The following is a 17349-nucleotide window of genomic DNA, read 5'->3' as shown; positions in this document are numbered from 1 at the left end:
AGCTGAATTTGCCATTACTTTTCCAGTTGTGTTAACAAGCATTTTATTTATTGAAAGGAAGAAAGAGAAGAAAGCTTTTTGGGGAAATAAAATGTTTTATGAAACATAAGCCTAAAAATGCAGAACAAACGAAAATGTAATCTCTCCATATTTTTATTTGTTTTTATTTTGTTACGAATACACAGATATTCTTTCTTTATTCTTAATTTCCCCTTAATTCCGTTTACAGTAAGTGGCGAGTAATCATTTGAATATTGCAAAGTGCTAGCAGGTGCTAAATGTTCTGAGTGATTTAAAAGGCGGTTAAGTAGAGAAAAATAACTAAGTTTTACTTAATCGCCTCTGTTTTAAAAGTTATATTAAAAGTGCTTTTAAAAGATCATCTTGAATATTTTTGCAGACAAAAGAGGAGAAAGGCTAAAAGAATTATCCAGTTTGATTAAGTAACGAAGTTAGTTTCTTAACTTGAACTACTTGAATTAAACCTGCGAAAAAAAGGGGTTATAATGCTAATTGCTTCTGAATTATTAAAGTCTTAACACGCTTCAGCTTTACTTTTAAAATAACAAGGTACAGAGCAAATAGGAATATTTTTTTCAGGTCAGCAATTAAAGGATTTTGACTGCTTTGTGAAACAAAAGAAAAAACAACATTTTTTACTTTTTTAGAGGGAAAGGTTAAAAGAGATTATTTTAAGTAAATGTTTGTAATTCTTAACATCGTTGCATATATGTTTCGAGAATAAACAAATTAGTTTTCTAGTACTACATAAGAAGGATTTATTAGAATGATTTACACAACATTTTGGGGATGTTACGTTGCTTAATAATGCAACAGGTATTTATGGGATATGCAAACTAATATATCTTCAAGTTTTAGAGATTACTATGATGTAAATAATGATAGTGTTTATGTACAAATCAGTACAGTGCATTTGTAATTCCACATATATATTAAAACAAGTACTCTGTAAGGATTATATTAATTTTATTAACAGTTAAATTTTGAGTTAAACGTCTTTCCTGTCGAATTCTTAACTTCAACTTACTACTTCCGGCCAGAATCTAGTTTTAGAATTACGTCTGAATACATAATGAGGAGGAGCGGTATTTAAACCGCGAAGTTCTTTGGTCTTAGCGAGAGAGTTACCAGGTATTCTGTCTGCACGCGTCCACCTTTTTAGGCTTCTCTCTGGTAAGCTATTGTTATGCTCGGCTGTACTTAGGCCCTTGATATAGCTTCGCAGTCAATTGCGTTAAGGGGCCCACTCGGTTAGAATCTTGATAACTTCGGCTATAGCTCTTTAGTTTAGATAAGTTTTAGTTTACTTCTTACCCTCTCAAGTTCAAGCCCAAGTGCCGGCTTTTATTGTACACTCCAAGACGGAGTTCTGTTAAACCTTATCTGAATAATAAAGGGTTATTTACCCTTTCATCTTGTTGTTTCTTGCTGCACGAACTCAAGCGATTATTCGCTTATCAGTTCTTAAGATTCTCCACGTTCAACTGTAAATTAGCATTTACAAAGTGAGGAACTCTATAACCCAATGCCACTTTAAGTTAGATTGAGAGTGATGCATCTAACAATAGAGAGAACGATACCGCTGTAATCTTTATCTAATAACGATGCAAAAAATACGATTCATAGTCATATATTTTTCAGTCTGATGTGATATGGAACACACATAAAAAATTTCGATAGAAAAATAAGCTAATTCTCTCTCATTATATCAGCAAAAATGGCAGTAGTTTTGTTGCGACAAACTTCTGGCGAAGGTACAGCACATCATAAGGATTAAGAATTGCATAGGAACCCCTGCCCCAAAACGTTATTGTACGCCGCTAGAGACTGTTGTACAGAAGAGTGCTAGTGCAAAGTAAGGATTGCCTCGTTCGAGGGGTAGGCACTTAACGCAGAGCATAGAACGCTATTTAAACGGAGAGCTTGTGAACATGTGGTTCCAACATGAAGGGGCACCTGCTCATTTTGGACTGGATGTTCGTAGACATTCCTGCATCGATGGATTGCGCGTGGTGGACCGGTTCCCTGGAACTCACGCTCACCGGTTTTATTGAGCCTTGATTTCTTTTTGTGGAGATCCATCAAAACTGTCAAGTATCGTGTATCACGATTCTGTTGTGTCTGAAACGGATCTCGTGGCAACACTTGCCTGAGCAGCTGCTACAATTAAAGAAACTCCCGTTGTGTTTGAACATGTCCGGCAATCAATGGTCCGTTGGTATCAGGCATGTTTGGCGTCTGATGGTGCAAACTTCGAGCATCTGTTATAGCCTTTAAGCTGTCATACACCATTTGTATCCATGTCCAATAAATGTTTCAAATTTTTCACTCTTTTGTTTCCTTTCCCATCTTCTACCTCTGCTACCACTTACCCCTGACTTTTCCCCCAGAAGTTTGTTGCAACATTCACGGGGCACCATGTATACCCACCCGACTACCAGGTTCGGTGAGCTCAATTTTTTATTCTTATATGTTGGTAAACTGTACTTTTTTGCTTTAAAAGCGATTAAACTATGTTGTTCTTACGTTCCGATTAAGAATGTTATGCCTTTAGTTAATCTGCATACAATAACTGTAGAATTGTCAACAATTTAAAAGTTTTTTAAGTATTACTAAGCCTAACATAGCCGCCCTTTGTTCTTATTTGAAACTCTTAGCAGAATAGTGAATTAAGTTAGTCTCTGCACCAACTTCAGTGTCATTTTGCGAGTGGAACCAAAAGTAAACTTCTAGTTTTGTGGACCGAAAAACCTGTCTTCCTGTTCGCTATATGAATTGCTTGTTTTTGCGTAGAAACTCTAATTTTAATTGTAAAAATTCGTTTTTTAACTGCATTTGATGGTTTATATTTTTATGCATTTTAAAATTTTTAATGAAGATATTTTGAATTTGTATGTAATTTTGACCTGCCGCGAAGTGAGAATTGAATTGAATAAAATTATATACCTAAAATGAAATCAGTTTAAATGAAATGCAGCAAGAAATTTGTATAATTTAATAAGCCGTACAACGAAGTCACGTGGTGTCCCTATCAGATTTTTTATATACTCTAAGAAATGTTACAGTGAGCAGACTTTAATAAATAATAAATTTATAAAGCACTTGAATTTTGTTGATGATCTTTCAAAAAATAGAACGGAACGAGTATACATAAGAGATCACACCCCGTTGTTACGACCTGCATGATTTAAAATTAATTTGGGCGAAGCAAGTTGCACCCGGAAGGAAAAACAGTCATGCAAGACAGGTGAAATAGAAAACAGGCCAACAGAAAGATGCACCGAATAGGGAAGAATAAATGTGAAAAAAAAATAGGTACTGAAATAGATGAACAGACACTCGAATATGTGCAGAGTTTTCAACTGCAAGAGTACATATTTGCTTCTCGACTGGACATAAGCTGATAAAAATATAACAGATACCACTTTCGAAGAAATGTATCACATTCTGACGTCTCGCTCTAAAATACTAATTGCTCTTTTCAAATCGATCAATAATTAACTGGTGAGTAATAATACAGGATTAAATATCGTACTTAAAAATATCCATCACATAGAGCTATATGATGAAGAACTTTCCTCTAAATTGCTCGAGATAGTGTGGTTTCCATCATATCTTCTCCAGCTGGATTGGGTGACCTATTTTATTACTTCAAAGCGGTAGCAGTAATAATTGTAAAGTAGTAATAGTAATTAATATTAACAACAGCAATAATAGTAAATACTATGAATAGATGATGGCTGTAACAAATATATCTAACAAAACGTTGAGAGCGACAGAGCTTTAGGAGTTTACACCATATATTATTATCAAATATTATTTTTAGTTTTATCTGTAAGCGAATGGACTTGTACTTTAAATATCGGCATGATTTTTATTCGTGTGTAATGCAAATGTACGCTTTACTCATTAATGAGTTCTAAAAAAATGTCTTAAGAAAAGGAACGCTTTTGTGTTTTGACCATTTTAAATAAAAATTGTCCAATAAAAAATATCGAAATGTAGTCAAACGAAATGCTTAGAATTCTGAATAAGCACAAAATTTCTAAATATGCTATTCATGTTTTCGGAGAACTCTGTGGAATCTGATGCAATTGTTTATTCTAATATCCACCGCTTTATGTGAATTTTGATTTCAAGAATTGCAGAAATCTAGAACAAAAGTAGACAATTGCGACATTGAGTAGGAGTAGTATGTTAGAATTTTGGGATAATCAAGACGAGTTTCCACAATTATATACATAAAAGTATATAATAATAAAATATTAAAAACATTAAATATCTTTTTACATGAAGAGAAATATTTGAAATAAATTACCGAGAATTTCGTCTTTTAAGAATTATACAGTTATTTACAAATGTAAATAAATAATTTTTGTTCTGTGTTCGTCTAGATTCAGCTAGGTAAACTAAATTATTTCAAACTTTTATACTTATATAAAACTTTAAATTTCAAACTTTTATATGATGTATTTGACACCCTTTCTTCACAGAGTAAACCAGCATTTCCTACCGATATCAATAGTTTTTAATAGCAGTAAGTTTAAAACGAAAGAAAGCTTAGTGTATTTTGTAATAACGTAAAAGACCTTTCATTAGTTTAAAGAATTATGCAGTAATTTGAGAACTAAAACTAGTGATTTTTACTTTTAATATATAGTCAACGGGAAAGAATTAAACAAGTTAATAAAACGGAGCATAGCACGGCACATAGTACAAACGAGATCTCGAGATATGAAAATTATTTTTAAATAATCTACCAAGTTACCAGGCTTTTGCATAAAAAGTAGTTTTCTCCCCACATAATTAAAGTGAAGACTAACATATAGAAATCAAATCTGAGCTTGAAACATTTAATTAAATAATTAATCATATGCAAATTGATTCAGCAAATACATTTTTCTCTTTTCAGTACTATTTACTAGCATACATATTGTTACAAAATTTTCCAGCTGTGGCAAGATAGCTTCTCTGTTGTGACTGCCGTTAAGTAGCGCTGAAGCGCATAACTAGACTTTGTACTTTTTGGCAACTCTGTAATTGCACTGAAGAATTGTGGCAAGAACCGACTGAGTCGGTAATAATGAACTGAACTTTCGTTTGAGAGTAATTAAGAATAGTTAAAATTTTGTAAATAAATTTTGTATATAGTTTTAGTTCGTGTGTTGATGTGTTTACATATTGAAGTGACTTTATTGAACCGTACCTCGTGCGGTAAGAATTATTAACCTGCATTGAAGCGGAATATTATGGCTTCTACGCGACAGGATTGAAAGTTCGGAATACAAAATTTAGCAGGTAAGCGCATGCTTAGTTATAAATTGATATATTTTGATATAGTGTAAAGTAATGGAACATTTTGATAAACTGAAGCGGAAACGCTCAGCTTTGCGTACCGGTATAACAAAACTACTAACAAAAATTGAAGCCATTTTAATGAAAACGTCGGAATTATGAATAAAAAAAATTGATCAGTTAAGTGTTCTCAAAGACAAGTTAATTGAAAAGCATGAGGGTCTTAAACAACTTAATTCTGAAATCGAAATTGGTTTAACCCTTGAAGATATTGAATCCGAAACTGAAGTAGTTGAAGATTAAAATGAAAAATATCATTGAATGGCAAAATAGAATTACTCGGTATTTAGATAAGAGTTTGAACTTTAACCCTCAAATTGATTTTCATGATTTTAGTGTTTTAGAGTACTGAAAATAGTGCTCCTAGTAATAATACTAGACCTAATTTTATGAAGCTTCCAAAACTTACAGTCGAAAAATATTATGGTGATTCTTGCTTATGGCTTGAGTTTTGGAGCCAATTCTCAAATGCTATAGATAGCAATGAGCATTTGACACCAGTTGATAAATTTTGCTATTTAAAATCACTGCTAGGTGGAAGTGAAGCTGATGCTGTATCTGGGTTTTCATTAACTAATGAAAATTATAGTTCTGCTATCGCCCTTTTGAAAGAACGGTTTGGTAGAACCGATGTCGTTATTAATGCCCATATAAATAAGCTTTTAAATTTGAATCCGGTAAAGAATTCTTCGGGGAAAGTGCAGAATCGTCCACTGCTTGGCGCGTTTTTAAGAATTGCCCATACTCGGGGTCCATGTACACATCGAATTATTTTCACTTAAAAAAAACAGACCAGATTTGCACAAAAATGGCATTGCGCACTCTCTTGACTTTATCCATGTACACATCGACCTATTTTCACTTAAAAAGTCAAAGAAAACTGACAAAAATCCAATTCTTTTTACTCTTGTAAAAAGCGCCAAACAAACGCCAATCAAATAATTGGGATATTCTGCACCTTACACTTAGCCAATTCTTCTAACTTAAGAGTTTTGAGGGAGCTCTAAGACAACTGTGAAATTCAGGTTCGTAATTTAAACTCTTTAGGGGTTGCATCTGGAAGTTATGGTCATTTATTATGCCCAAATTTACTTAAATTGATTCCGTCAGATATTGCTTTGGAATTTAACAGAAAACGCGCCAGAAGTTCGGACTGGGACATGAATGAACTAATATCCTTTATTAAAGTAGAAGTAGAATCACGTGAAGTTACGATGCATTTGAATAGTTCCGTAAAGATCTCTCATGATAAATCAGAAAAATATAGAAACCAAAATTTTAAAAGTAATATTCCTACAGCATCTGCTTTATCAACTAGTGTTAAGGATAATTGTTTCTTTTGCTGCAGTTCAGAACATAATACTAATTTCTGTGAATCGCTTTCGATTCCTGAGAAGGGTAAAAAACTAAAGAAGGAAGGGAGGTGTTTTGTATGTTTTAGGAAATTCCATATTGCTGTAAAGTGTAAATTTTTAAATGAGCATTGTAAAATATGTGGTAGTAATTTTCATAATGTTTCAAAATTGGGCTGTACATCTAGAATTGGTAACGAATTTGAACACTGACACCTTTATTCTAGCTCTTCGAAGGTTCATTGCACGAAGAGGACTTTGTAAAATAATTTACAGCGATAACGCAAAAACATTTATCAAAGCTGATTTAGTACTGAAAGAAATTTGGAAGAACATTTCAATATAAAAGGTTCTAGATTATTTCCCAAAAAACAGAATAACATGGAAATTTATTTTGCCCAGAGCCTCTTGGTAGGGCGGTTTTTGGGAAAGGATTGTTCGCACTGTGAAGACACCACTGAAAAAGGTACTTCGTAGGACTTGTTTTACGTTTGAAGAAATATAAACGATATTGACTGAAATTCAGGCTGTTATCAACTCTTGACCATTGTGTTATATCTACGAATAGACTTCCGAACTAGAACCTTTAACTCCAGCCCATTTTTTAGTAGGAAAACGACTAACATCATTGCCTCATGGATTGCTTGTAATAACTGGATCTGAATCCAACAGAAGAATGCTTACAAAAAATTGAAATATCGACAGCAAGCATTAACCACTTTTGGAAACGCTGGAGGAAAGAATACGCATAACTATATACTTTTTGGAAACCCAGTAGTTGCACTCTGTTCTGAAGAATTGTAGCAAGACCCGACTAAATCGGTAACAATGATTTGAACTCTCTTTGAGAGTAATTTAGAATAGTTAAAATTTTGTAAATAAATTTTGTATATAGTTTTAGTCCGTGTGCTGATGTATTCACATATTGAACCGTATCTTGTGCGGTAAGAATTATTAACTTGCATTGAAGCAGATTATTATGGATTATTAAAGTTAGGGTTGCTAGAATGTGGCAGGGAAAAACAAGGTTGCCAGATTTGGCGAGAAATAGCCCATTTGGCTACAAACTGGCGATATGCCATGGACGGAGTGAGAACAATCTAGAACGAATTCTTACCGGTTTCCCCGAGAATGTTCTCGAAGGTAGGTCAAAAGCTATAAATATCTTACCTGTACGCGGAGTAGTAGGGTATCTTGAGGAGTATCGAGAGTATCTAGAGTTCCTTGAGGAGTATTGAGAGTATCTAGAGTTCATTAGCAGAGTAGTAGAGTTCAAAGATTAGCTTGAGAGCAACCGAACCGAGTTGGGAGTTGTACTTAGTGCTTTGCCGTGAAGCTGTCTTTACCATTGTAGCCTGACGGTTTGTTGCTGATTGTTTCAGCGTGTTTATCGTAGTTTTTCGATGACTGTAAAAGTGTCTTTGGAACCCTCCTGTGAATATCGATAAAAATAGCTATAAAATATCGATACACACAGGAGAATTATCGATTTTTTATCTAAAATAATATCGATAAAAATATCGATAATTCTGGCGAATAAATTCTGTTTTGATTCTTCATCAAGTGTTGTCGATGATCACTCCAAATCCACGAAACCTTAAAACGCAGCAATATTTATAGCGCTATTTGGTAAGTGCAGTCGATCATACTGCATTCTATAATATAAAAGTATTCTTTTACTGAAAAACGCGAGACTGATACCCGATATTTGACTTTTGCTTCTTAATTTGATGGTAAGCACCCTGGAAACAAATTTGAATTTACGTAAAATTATCAAACTGATAATTTAATTATAGAAATTAAAATTTTTATTGGTAATAAGGTTTGTAGCAGCAAAATTTTTGTTTTCAAATACATTTGTTTTAAAAGTTAGACTATTGTTTATTTCAAGGCGAACCAAAGTTTGCTCATGTCTAGTCTAGAATAAACATAAAAATTAAAACTTGAAATATAATTAATGTCTAATCGAATATAACTCATGGAAATTAAAGAAGTTAGCCTTGTGCAATAACTGAAAGCTAAAATTTCATAATAAATTACCAGCATAATTACCACTGAAAGTTTTAAAAGCTTATAAATTATTTTGTAGCATTGAAAGAATTTAAAGTTAGCTCATATTTGAAACTAAACACAAAGAAGTGATTACTGAAGTCAATAAATATTTTTTATTGAACCAAAAGTGGCTTAAGAGTATAGATAACTCAAAATTTTATAAAACTTCCTTTCATGAAAAAATAAATATAATGTCATTATTTTATTAGTCAGTAATATTTATTTTTGTAGCTTTTTCATCAAAATGTTTCGAAGCAACCGCAATTTCCTTTAAGAATTAAAAGAATAAACATAAAAAAAGCAACATTTTCAAAATGAATAATAAGCGCGCCAATACTCATGGGCGTTGTTTGTTGAACATTTTAGATGAATATGTAGGAAAAACTCATTAATTCTTTTGATTAAATTATGGATGCACCCAAGAGACATGCAATTAAACGCATGTCTGCTTTAGCGAGTATAGTGGCGTAACATAAATTAACAGTGGTAAAAATATCGATAAAGTGTTCTTATATTTAGAAAGGTACAAAAATCAGGAAAACAATTTCGATTAATCGATAGTAGTTGCAGAATATCTTACAGCAATGAATTATCAGTAACAATTATGCAGCCACATATATAGTAGCCTCTGAAACTGAAATCATATGGAATGTATTTTCAACTTTTCAGTAACGAAGTAATAGTGCAAGTTAGCTAACCCACTTTTGTTTGCTAGAAACAGGTTTGGGTGCGCATTTCATGCATCTTAAAATAAAATATCGCAAGTTATTCGAACATATTTTCCGTAGCACAGTTTGCTTTCTGATTACCAATTCAGTACATCTAAGCATATACATCATCCTGTTGTAGTTTTCAAGTCTTTTTCAGTCACTTTTGTAATGTCTTTAAATCACTTTTGTATTTTATGTCAATTTGAATTTTATTTGGTAAATAAATGATTATTAGCTCAAAGGGGCAATTTCCTTGGCATTTTGCGTCGGTTCACTTTTCAAATTGTTGTCACCAAATATTATCGCCCATCATTATAGTTAAAGAAATTAAATAATGAAGAATCTGCATGAATGCATGCATGTTTCTCGTACTGTGAAAAAGCAACGGTACCTAGAGACATCGAATTTTGAATAATGTAGTTCTCCGTTTAATATGGACATTTGGAAGCCAAGATTTGGAATTTGTTTTATTATATATTTCATATTTTGTCAAACATTAAAGAATTTTCTATTAACAAACTCACTATTTCAAAGCAAGCAATGGCAACATTGTACGAAAAAAAAAGTTTTTATCTCCAGCACGCGAGACTCTGTATCGGAAATTCTAAAGATATACTTTTTTTGTGATATTTTTGTTGAATTGAATTTTATGGTTTAAGCGCGAAGAACATGATATTAAATAAGTAAACTTAAAACGTTAAAAAACGCCCCTGTGGGCGTAATATAAAATCTGAAAGCTTTCAGATTTTTATTTTTTAGATTTTTTATCTACTTTTATTTATTTATTTGAAAATTCAAGTACTATTTATTCATTTACCTCCTTCCATTTATAAATACAGTAAAAATCCTTTACGTTTTTGTTAGTTCAAAGCCTAACGAAGCTGATAAGAATCGAATTGCCGTTTAACTGAAAATTCTCTTTTTGACTGAATTCTTTAGAAAACGTTAGAGAAATCAAATTCTTCTCTGAGTTAGAAGTAAATAGGAAGTATATCAGGTAGCATTTCCTATTTTATTTCGATGGATTTCTACTATTTTATTGATGTTTACATCTATGATCTTTTGGATAAAACTAGTATTTAAAGGAAGTCAAATATCTTCACATTTTTATTATGGAATTAGGGAAGAGAGAAAGTAGTTAATGGATTTTACAGTTGAATTGATCTGAATTGAATTCTATAATACCACATCGGAAGCAATTTGAATTAAAATACAAGTGATCTTCCGAAAACCAGCAGATATTTGATACGAGCAAGAATTGACTTTTTACTAAATACTTTGGAAAAATAATTATATAGAAGCAGTTTGAAAGAAACCTGCAATAGGAAAGACCTATTGAATTTGATGTAGAATTTTCGCATTTTTTGACTATATCATTTTTAATTGGAAAATTCATTTACTTTGTTTTCATTTATAATAACATATTATTTTTTTCAAATGGCAGGCCCAAAGCGTCTACAGACGTTGGCCACTACTAAGGTCAGAAATGGTTGTCACTTTATTATGGAGGCACCTATTAGGGGTGCTCCTATGAGAGGACCTCACAAATACAACCATACCTTCTCCAGGATTCGAACACGAGCCCTTTGGTATCGCAGTCGGCAACCCTAACCCCTATACCGTCTGGGCGACTAATAATACATTATAGTTGAGAATATATGTAAGGTGATTCATAATTCTGAGCGCATTTAAAAATCATTTAAAGTCTACAAACAGGTACACTGGAGTATTGTTTGCATACAAAATCTTATCACAGAAGTTTATTGTTGGGAAAGTATTTAAGTTTTAATTCAAACTTTCACAGGTAGGTAGTGCTATCGTCTTAGTATTACATGCAGGATAGAAAGAATTTATATTATGAGGTATTTTCACCCTCCTTTCTGCATACCTTCGTGGTGTAACTGTAGCATACTCGGAGCGTATTCGAGAGGTCCAGGTTCAAATCTCAGAGATAGCATTGCTCTTTTTTGACGTCTCCAGCTTTCTCCCTCTTTCCAGCATGCCTGCATGGTATAACAGTAGCACACTCGGCGCATATTCGAGAGGTACAGGTTTGAGTCCCGGCGAGGGTATTGCTCATTTTTTATATCTCCTGATTCAAAACAAACTAAAGACTCTAAAGTATTAATATTTAACAGCGTTTACGAAAATTTACGAGCATATTACAATACTACTAACATATAATATTTTATCAGCTCTTAGTTGCACATCCTTTTTTAATATAATTAAGTTGCACATTTTATTAGTATTAAAGGCATTGCGACAGAATATTTGAGCACTGATCTTAAACTTAATTTAAATATCTGCTTAAATTTACGGCGCTGCGATGCAATGGTGCTACGGGTTTATTCTTCAGTGATTCCCAGTGACTTCTATCTTTGAAACTTACCAATTTGCTCACTTTAGTTTAAATTTAAATGCTTCTGTGATTTATTACTGTACCCCTCACCGATGATATAAGTTAAACTTAGGTAAGCTGGATTTGTAGTCCATCGCTGATCTTGATGGGCATCGATGACCAACAACCCTGGCGAACGTCGGTGTACTTGCGTTTAGGAATCTATCGAAACATACGAACTGTTGGGGGTTATCACCACTGATGTTAGCCTGACATCACCAGGAAAAAAAAAAAGCTTTTACAAGGGTCGATCTATTTCGAATTAGGAGTTTCAGTTTAAAAAATCTAACTAAATTTATTGGACCGCCTCATACCGATCAGGTATAGGTGGATCCGAAATGACCATTATCATGTGGATTGCGGCTGGCCAACAACTTTGAAAAACCTACTATTCTTCGATTTAATTTCAATCAGAAATGTTCTTAATTAAATTCTTTCCATAATTTTGACGTCTTTTCGGGCGTCTAAAAACGTCTTTTTTTAAAAAGTAAAAATTTTCTATGAATGCTTTTAATAGAGAATTTTCAAAATTAACGAAGAATTTTGTTTAAAAAAAAAAAAATCTTTATCGGAGATAAACGTCTTTAACGGATGATAAAAAACGTCTTTAATGGAGAATTTTCAAAACTTTTAGACCGTTATTTATGTTATAAGGTATTTCTCTTACTTTCCTAGTGTGCCTTCGTGGTGTAGTGGTTCTGCACACTATGCCGGCATTCCAGAGGTCCGTGGTTCGATTCCCGGCGAAGGTGGTTGCTAAGTATTCATCTCTCCTGCTTCCAAAATATACCTGATGTCTCTACAGTGGCGCCCGAACTAAAAGTGTGTTGGAAGATGAATTCTCCTCACACAGGATTTGGCGAATGGGTCCTCTAAAAACCCCAGTCGCCCTTTAAAAAGGGAAGCATATTATGTATTTCTCCCACTTTCCTAGCGTGCCTCCGTGGTGTAGTGGTTCTGCACACTGGGCCGGTATTCCAGAGATCCGTGGTTCGATTCCCGGCGAATGCGTTGATAATTTTTCATCTTTGCGGCCTCCAAAAAATACCTAATATTTCTACAATGTTACTATAATTATACCATCCGTTCACTGTGGAAAGTGAGAAAAGCTGTTGGCAAGAAGCTAACTAGATCAGAGTAATCAAATAAACAACCGTTTAAACTAAGCATCTTACGAAGGTGTTCTACTTATTGATTGAATTGAAAAAATCTGTAATATCTTAACAAACTGAGAGATTGAAAAGCAATAAATGCATTTCTTGGTAGTTTAAAAGTTTGGGTTGTTTTTAATAACATATCTATTTAATACACAGTATTATAATTGAAAAAATATTCTAACGTCCTATATTACACATCTGGCACAAAATCCTTCCCCCCCCCCCCCATCAAAAGTGTAACTGATTGCAGTGTTTTGACAGTGAAAACGCGAACAGCTTTATTATTTTTCATGATATTATGTTCTTTGATATAGCTTATAGACATATTTTCACTAACTAGCACTATTGATAAATGAATTATATTTTTTTGCTGTTACTTAAATGCGCCTAACGGAACTTAACTTACGCGCTTAAATGTTGGATTAATTAATCGCATTTAAGTTAGGTTTCCCTACGGCAAACTCGCGGGATTACAGGAGAACTTTTCCGATTTTCTTTTACTTCCCACTTCACAGCGCCACCTATTTGAAGATACTCCTTCTGTGCTTATCATAGCTGTTGCATTCGATTTCTCCAAAGTTCGAGCTAGCAGTCGCATCTTAACCGAGTTCCTGCGCTGAGCGGGTAATGTTCTCTTATCGTACGACTATAAGCGGAGTGTCTGTGGAATATTGCTTTATAAACAAAAATTACAAAAATCTGTGATAGAAATCTGAATTTATTCTTTTTTAAAATTAAATAATAGGAATTAACTCTATCATTAAAAAGAACACATTTTCAACCATTACGCTATTAATATTTTTTTGCAGAACTATATAAGAATGAATGTAAAGGAAATGAAGCTGTGACAAGTAAAAAGCTTTTAATCTATTTTTAATAGTCACTGAATCTTATATATCAATATTAATTTTCACTTCCTATATATACATCATGGGCTGCCAGCATACAAAAACTGCCACTGGGGAAAAAGAAAATAATCATCAAAATGGTGAAGCAGTAACAGGACAGAATATGGCCAATTCGGTGATTTTGGATGAAAGTGCATCTAAAGAACTGACACCGGAACAAAAAGCTCTTATCCTTGACACGTGGAAACAATTGGTCGAAAATATATCAAACGTAGGCGTTATTACGTTCATGAAGTAAGTTCAAATAACTTTTTTATTCAAAGTATTATGTATTGTGAGTTTACATCAATTAAAATAATTTCCAATCAAAGTGGGTTTCTTTTTTAAGGAAAGAGGTCTACAGAAAGTGGTGATTTTAGCAGAAAATTAAAAGATGTTAAAATTTTTTAAATAATAATTTTAATTTAAAATAACTTAATAATTTTTAGTATATATGTAGATAAAATTTACATTGTATCCTTGTTTTTAAGTATTAGAAATTTAAACAGTAAATTGTTTAATTAAAAGAAACTGTAGGTTAAAATAACACACCGAACAGTGATTATTAAAGTTAAACGACAAGAATCAGCACTATATTTGTAAATTTTGCAAATTTACAAATATTATATATATAAATTTTTCGTTTGGATGGATTAACTACAGAACCACCTTCCTCGGCTGCCTAGGTGTTTAATTTTGCACTTAGGCAGCTAAAGAAGCTGGTTCTGTAGTTAAACCATCAAAACTAGTCCCCCAAAATTTACAAATATAACGCTGGTTATTGTTGCTTGATTTCTCCAATAAAAGGAACTTCTTTAATGTTTCGAATGTTTTATTATTTATAACTAAGTTTTTGCAGTATTCAGTACTTTTTAACTGTTTTAAAAAATGTGCGTAAAAAGCAAACATTGCAGAAAAACTATAGAAGTTTTTTATTGCGGGCAATCGAAAAATCTCCAGCACAGAAAGCGTAATTTATAAATATTTGCATGAAGTGAAAATGCGTTCTTTAAATTATCTTAAAATTTACATAATTATGCTTATTAGGATATAAAAGTAACATTCAAGTATAATTCCTAGTTTTATTTTCGCCATTTTTTATGCGAATTTCACCTACTGGTAACCATTTAAAAATGCAAAATAAAATTTAGAGCTTCTTGAGACAATACATTTTCGTTTTATTTATTTTTGCTTCCGTTTTCAAAAAGTTTGCGAAAGTTAAAACCTTTGATTTTTAAAGTCACATATTAGTATACATTTAAATTTTCAACGTAACTTATATGTGAAAGTCTAATTATTATAAGGAAATTTGACTGGTGTTAAAATTGTATCGTGACTGTTATTAATGAAGTTCTCAGAATTAAATAAAAAGATTAATATACTGTGTTAAAAAATTAAGCTAATTTTCTTCCGAAAAATTGAAGAAAGGTAATTTTGATTATTGATGTTTGCAATGCAAATCATTCAAAAGTTTATTCAATCGGTTAATTGTGAAATATATCTTAAACAAAGAACTTAAATATTCAAGGCACCTATTCAATAATATATAGTCCTTCCTTCTGGATGAATACTGAGGCCTCATTTGATATTCTGAATCCATCCATCGCCGGTACAGGTTTCCTCAAGTGGGGAACTCTGCCGTCAATTCAATGCAACTAATATTTCGACGTGTCAAATAAGACTTCACATTTTCAGTCGTCCAACACACAGTTTTGATGATCTGGAAAGTATAATCTAGTTTTAGCAGCACACCTTGCAGTTTCGAAATCTCAGTTAGAAAGTGAGCTCTGAATATGTTGTGTAGAATTGTTATGTATTATTTTATAGTGCTTGGTGATTATGTTAATTTACAGTGAATAGTGAAATTTTAATGTTCATATTTGAGATTTAATTTTTTAATACATAGTACTGTTTAAACATTTTTCATTTGATTACGGTAAAGCTCTTACTAAGTTAGCAGAAACGTTTTGGTACAGATTAAAGGCTGATTTTCCCGTTCTCACGTTCGACCACTTTGGGGTCAAAGGTCGGCGGTCAGCTGCCTTTTCCGTTCCCTTACCATTCGTTGTTGAACACGTGTTTTGAGGCCTGTTGTGTTGATTTGAGGAATGCATATCTACAGTTTTTAGAAACTAAGTTGAAAATTTAAATATATAGTACTTTCAATAAGTTGCATGGATAATTTATTATTAACTGGACTTTTGACTTTAGTTTTAATTTTGACTTTAGTTTAAATCATACTAAAATTAAAAGTTTGCATTTACAGAATCCATGAATCCAGATTGCCATAAATACAGAATTCATCCAGGAATCCAGAATCCAGAATTCTTCTACTCACATTTTAAAACTGCGTTCATAAAATTCCACATTTCATTTTCAGAAATTTAGTAATCTGTAAATATAAATTTTTATATAGCATTTACAGTCAAAATTTCAATTATAAAAATATTTATTAAGATTTTATAAATTAAATAGCTATTTTTATGAACAAAGATTGTTACATTTGCCAGCAAAATTCGCACAAACATGCTTAATTCCTATTTCATTTGATCAGCTACAAACTATTTAATAAGTTCTATTTTGTTCAGCATGGGGCCATTCTCCCCCGAAAACGCATTTTTTGTTTTGTTTTGTAATTGTTTCTTAAATTTCATCCATTAATAACAGGCATTAAAAATGGCGCAAGTCATTCGATTGATTCTCGAATAACTCCAACAGCTTTGAATATAGCAGTAAGCAATGTATCGCCTTAATTTATTAAAAATTCATGGATATTTTATTAACTGGAAACTTTTCATGGATATTTTACTAACTGATGGACTTACTTACTTAAATGGACTTACTTTTCATGGATATTTTACTAACTCTGCTTAAACAATATTAAAATTAAACGTTTACATTAACAGAATCCTTCTATTCACATTTTTAAACTTCTGTCGTAAAATTCTCCACTTTATTTTCAGAATTTTAGAAATATTAGCCTAAAATCAGTATTAAGGCTTGTAACCATTAATTTCAATCACTCTAAGCACCTATTATTGCATACGGTAACATTACCGTTAGTTACTGTACACAACTGATCACTGTATAGATTTCAATGAAAAGAGTTTTGTTGTGGAAGAGAAGATTAGACTGGAATGACAACAAAGCCCATAATGGCTATTTGCCTGAGGGAAAATATGCTTTCGCGGAGGTCTTTTAAGGGAAACTGGCTCTTATTCTCGTTGCCCACAATACAAAACCCCTATGACGGCCACCAGCAGAGGAGCGGTAAAGTCGCTGAATATTGATAATTCCAACTTGGGTTCAATTCCAAGCGAATGGACTGGCTGCATGGGCGTTTTCGTGGTTTACCATACATGTAACGTGTATACGAGTCTGTGTTCTTTAGAAAGTCCTCCGCGAAAGCATTCCTCC

The 17349-nt window shown here is 32.7% G+C and overlaps 1 protein-coding gene across 1 annotated transcript in view; it reads left to right on the top strand.

Annotated features, from left to right (window-relative positions):
* The first annotated feature begins 13624 nt into the window (after positions 1–13624).
* LOC118193212 (globin C, coelomic-like) overlaps positions 13625–17349 on the top strand; it is a 498085-nt gene continuing 494360 nt past the window's right edge. Inside the window, exon 1 of the mRNA XM_085823294.1 lies at positions 13625–14187. Within this exon, the coding sequence (XP_085679420.1) occupies positions 13976–14187 (212 nt within the window). The 5' untranslated portion in view covers positions 13625–13975. The remainder of the gene's footprint in view (positions 14188–17349) is intronic.

Source organism: Stegodyphus dumicola, chromosome 9 (assembly GCF_044657685.1).
Source record: "Stegodyphus dumicola isolate Sdum_Otavi_A_Nest chromosome 9, ASM4465768v1".
Taxonomy (NCBI): domain Eukaryota; kingdom Metazoa; phylum Arthropoda; class Arachnida; order Araneae; family Eresidae; genus Stegodyphus; species Stegodyphus dumicola.
This window is presented reverse-complemented; position numbering and strand designations above follow the sequence as displayed.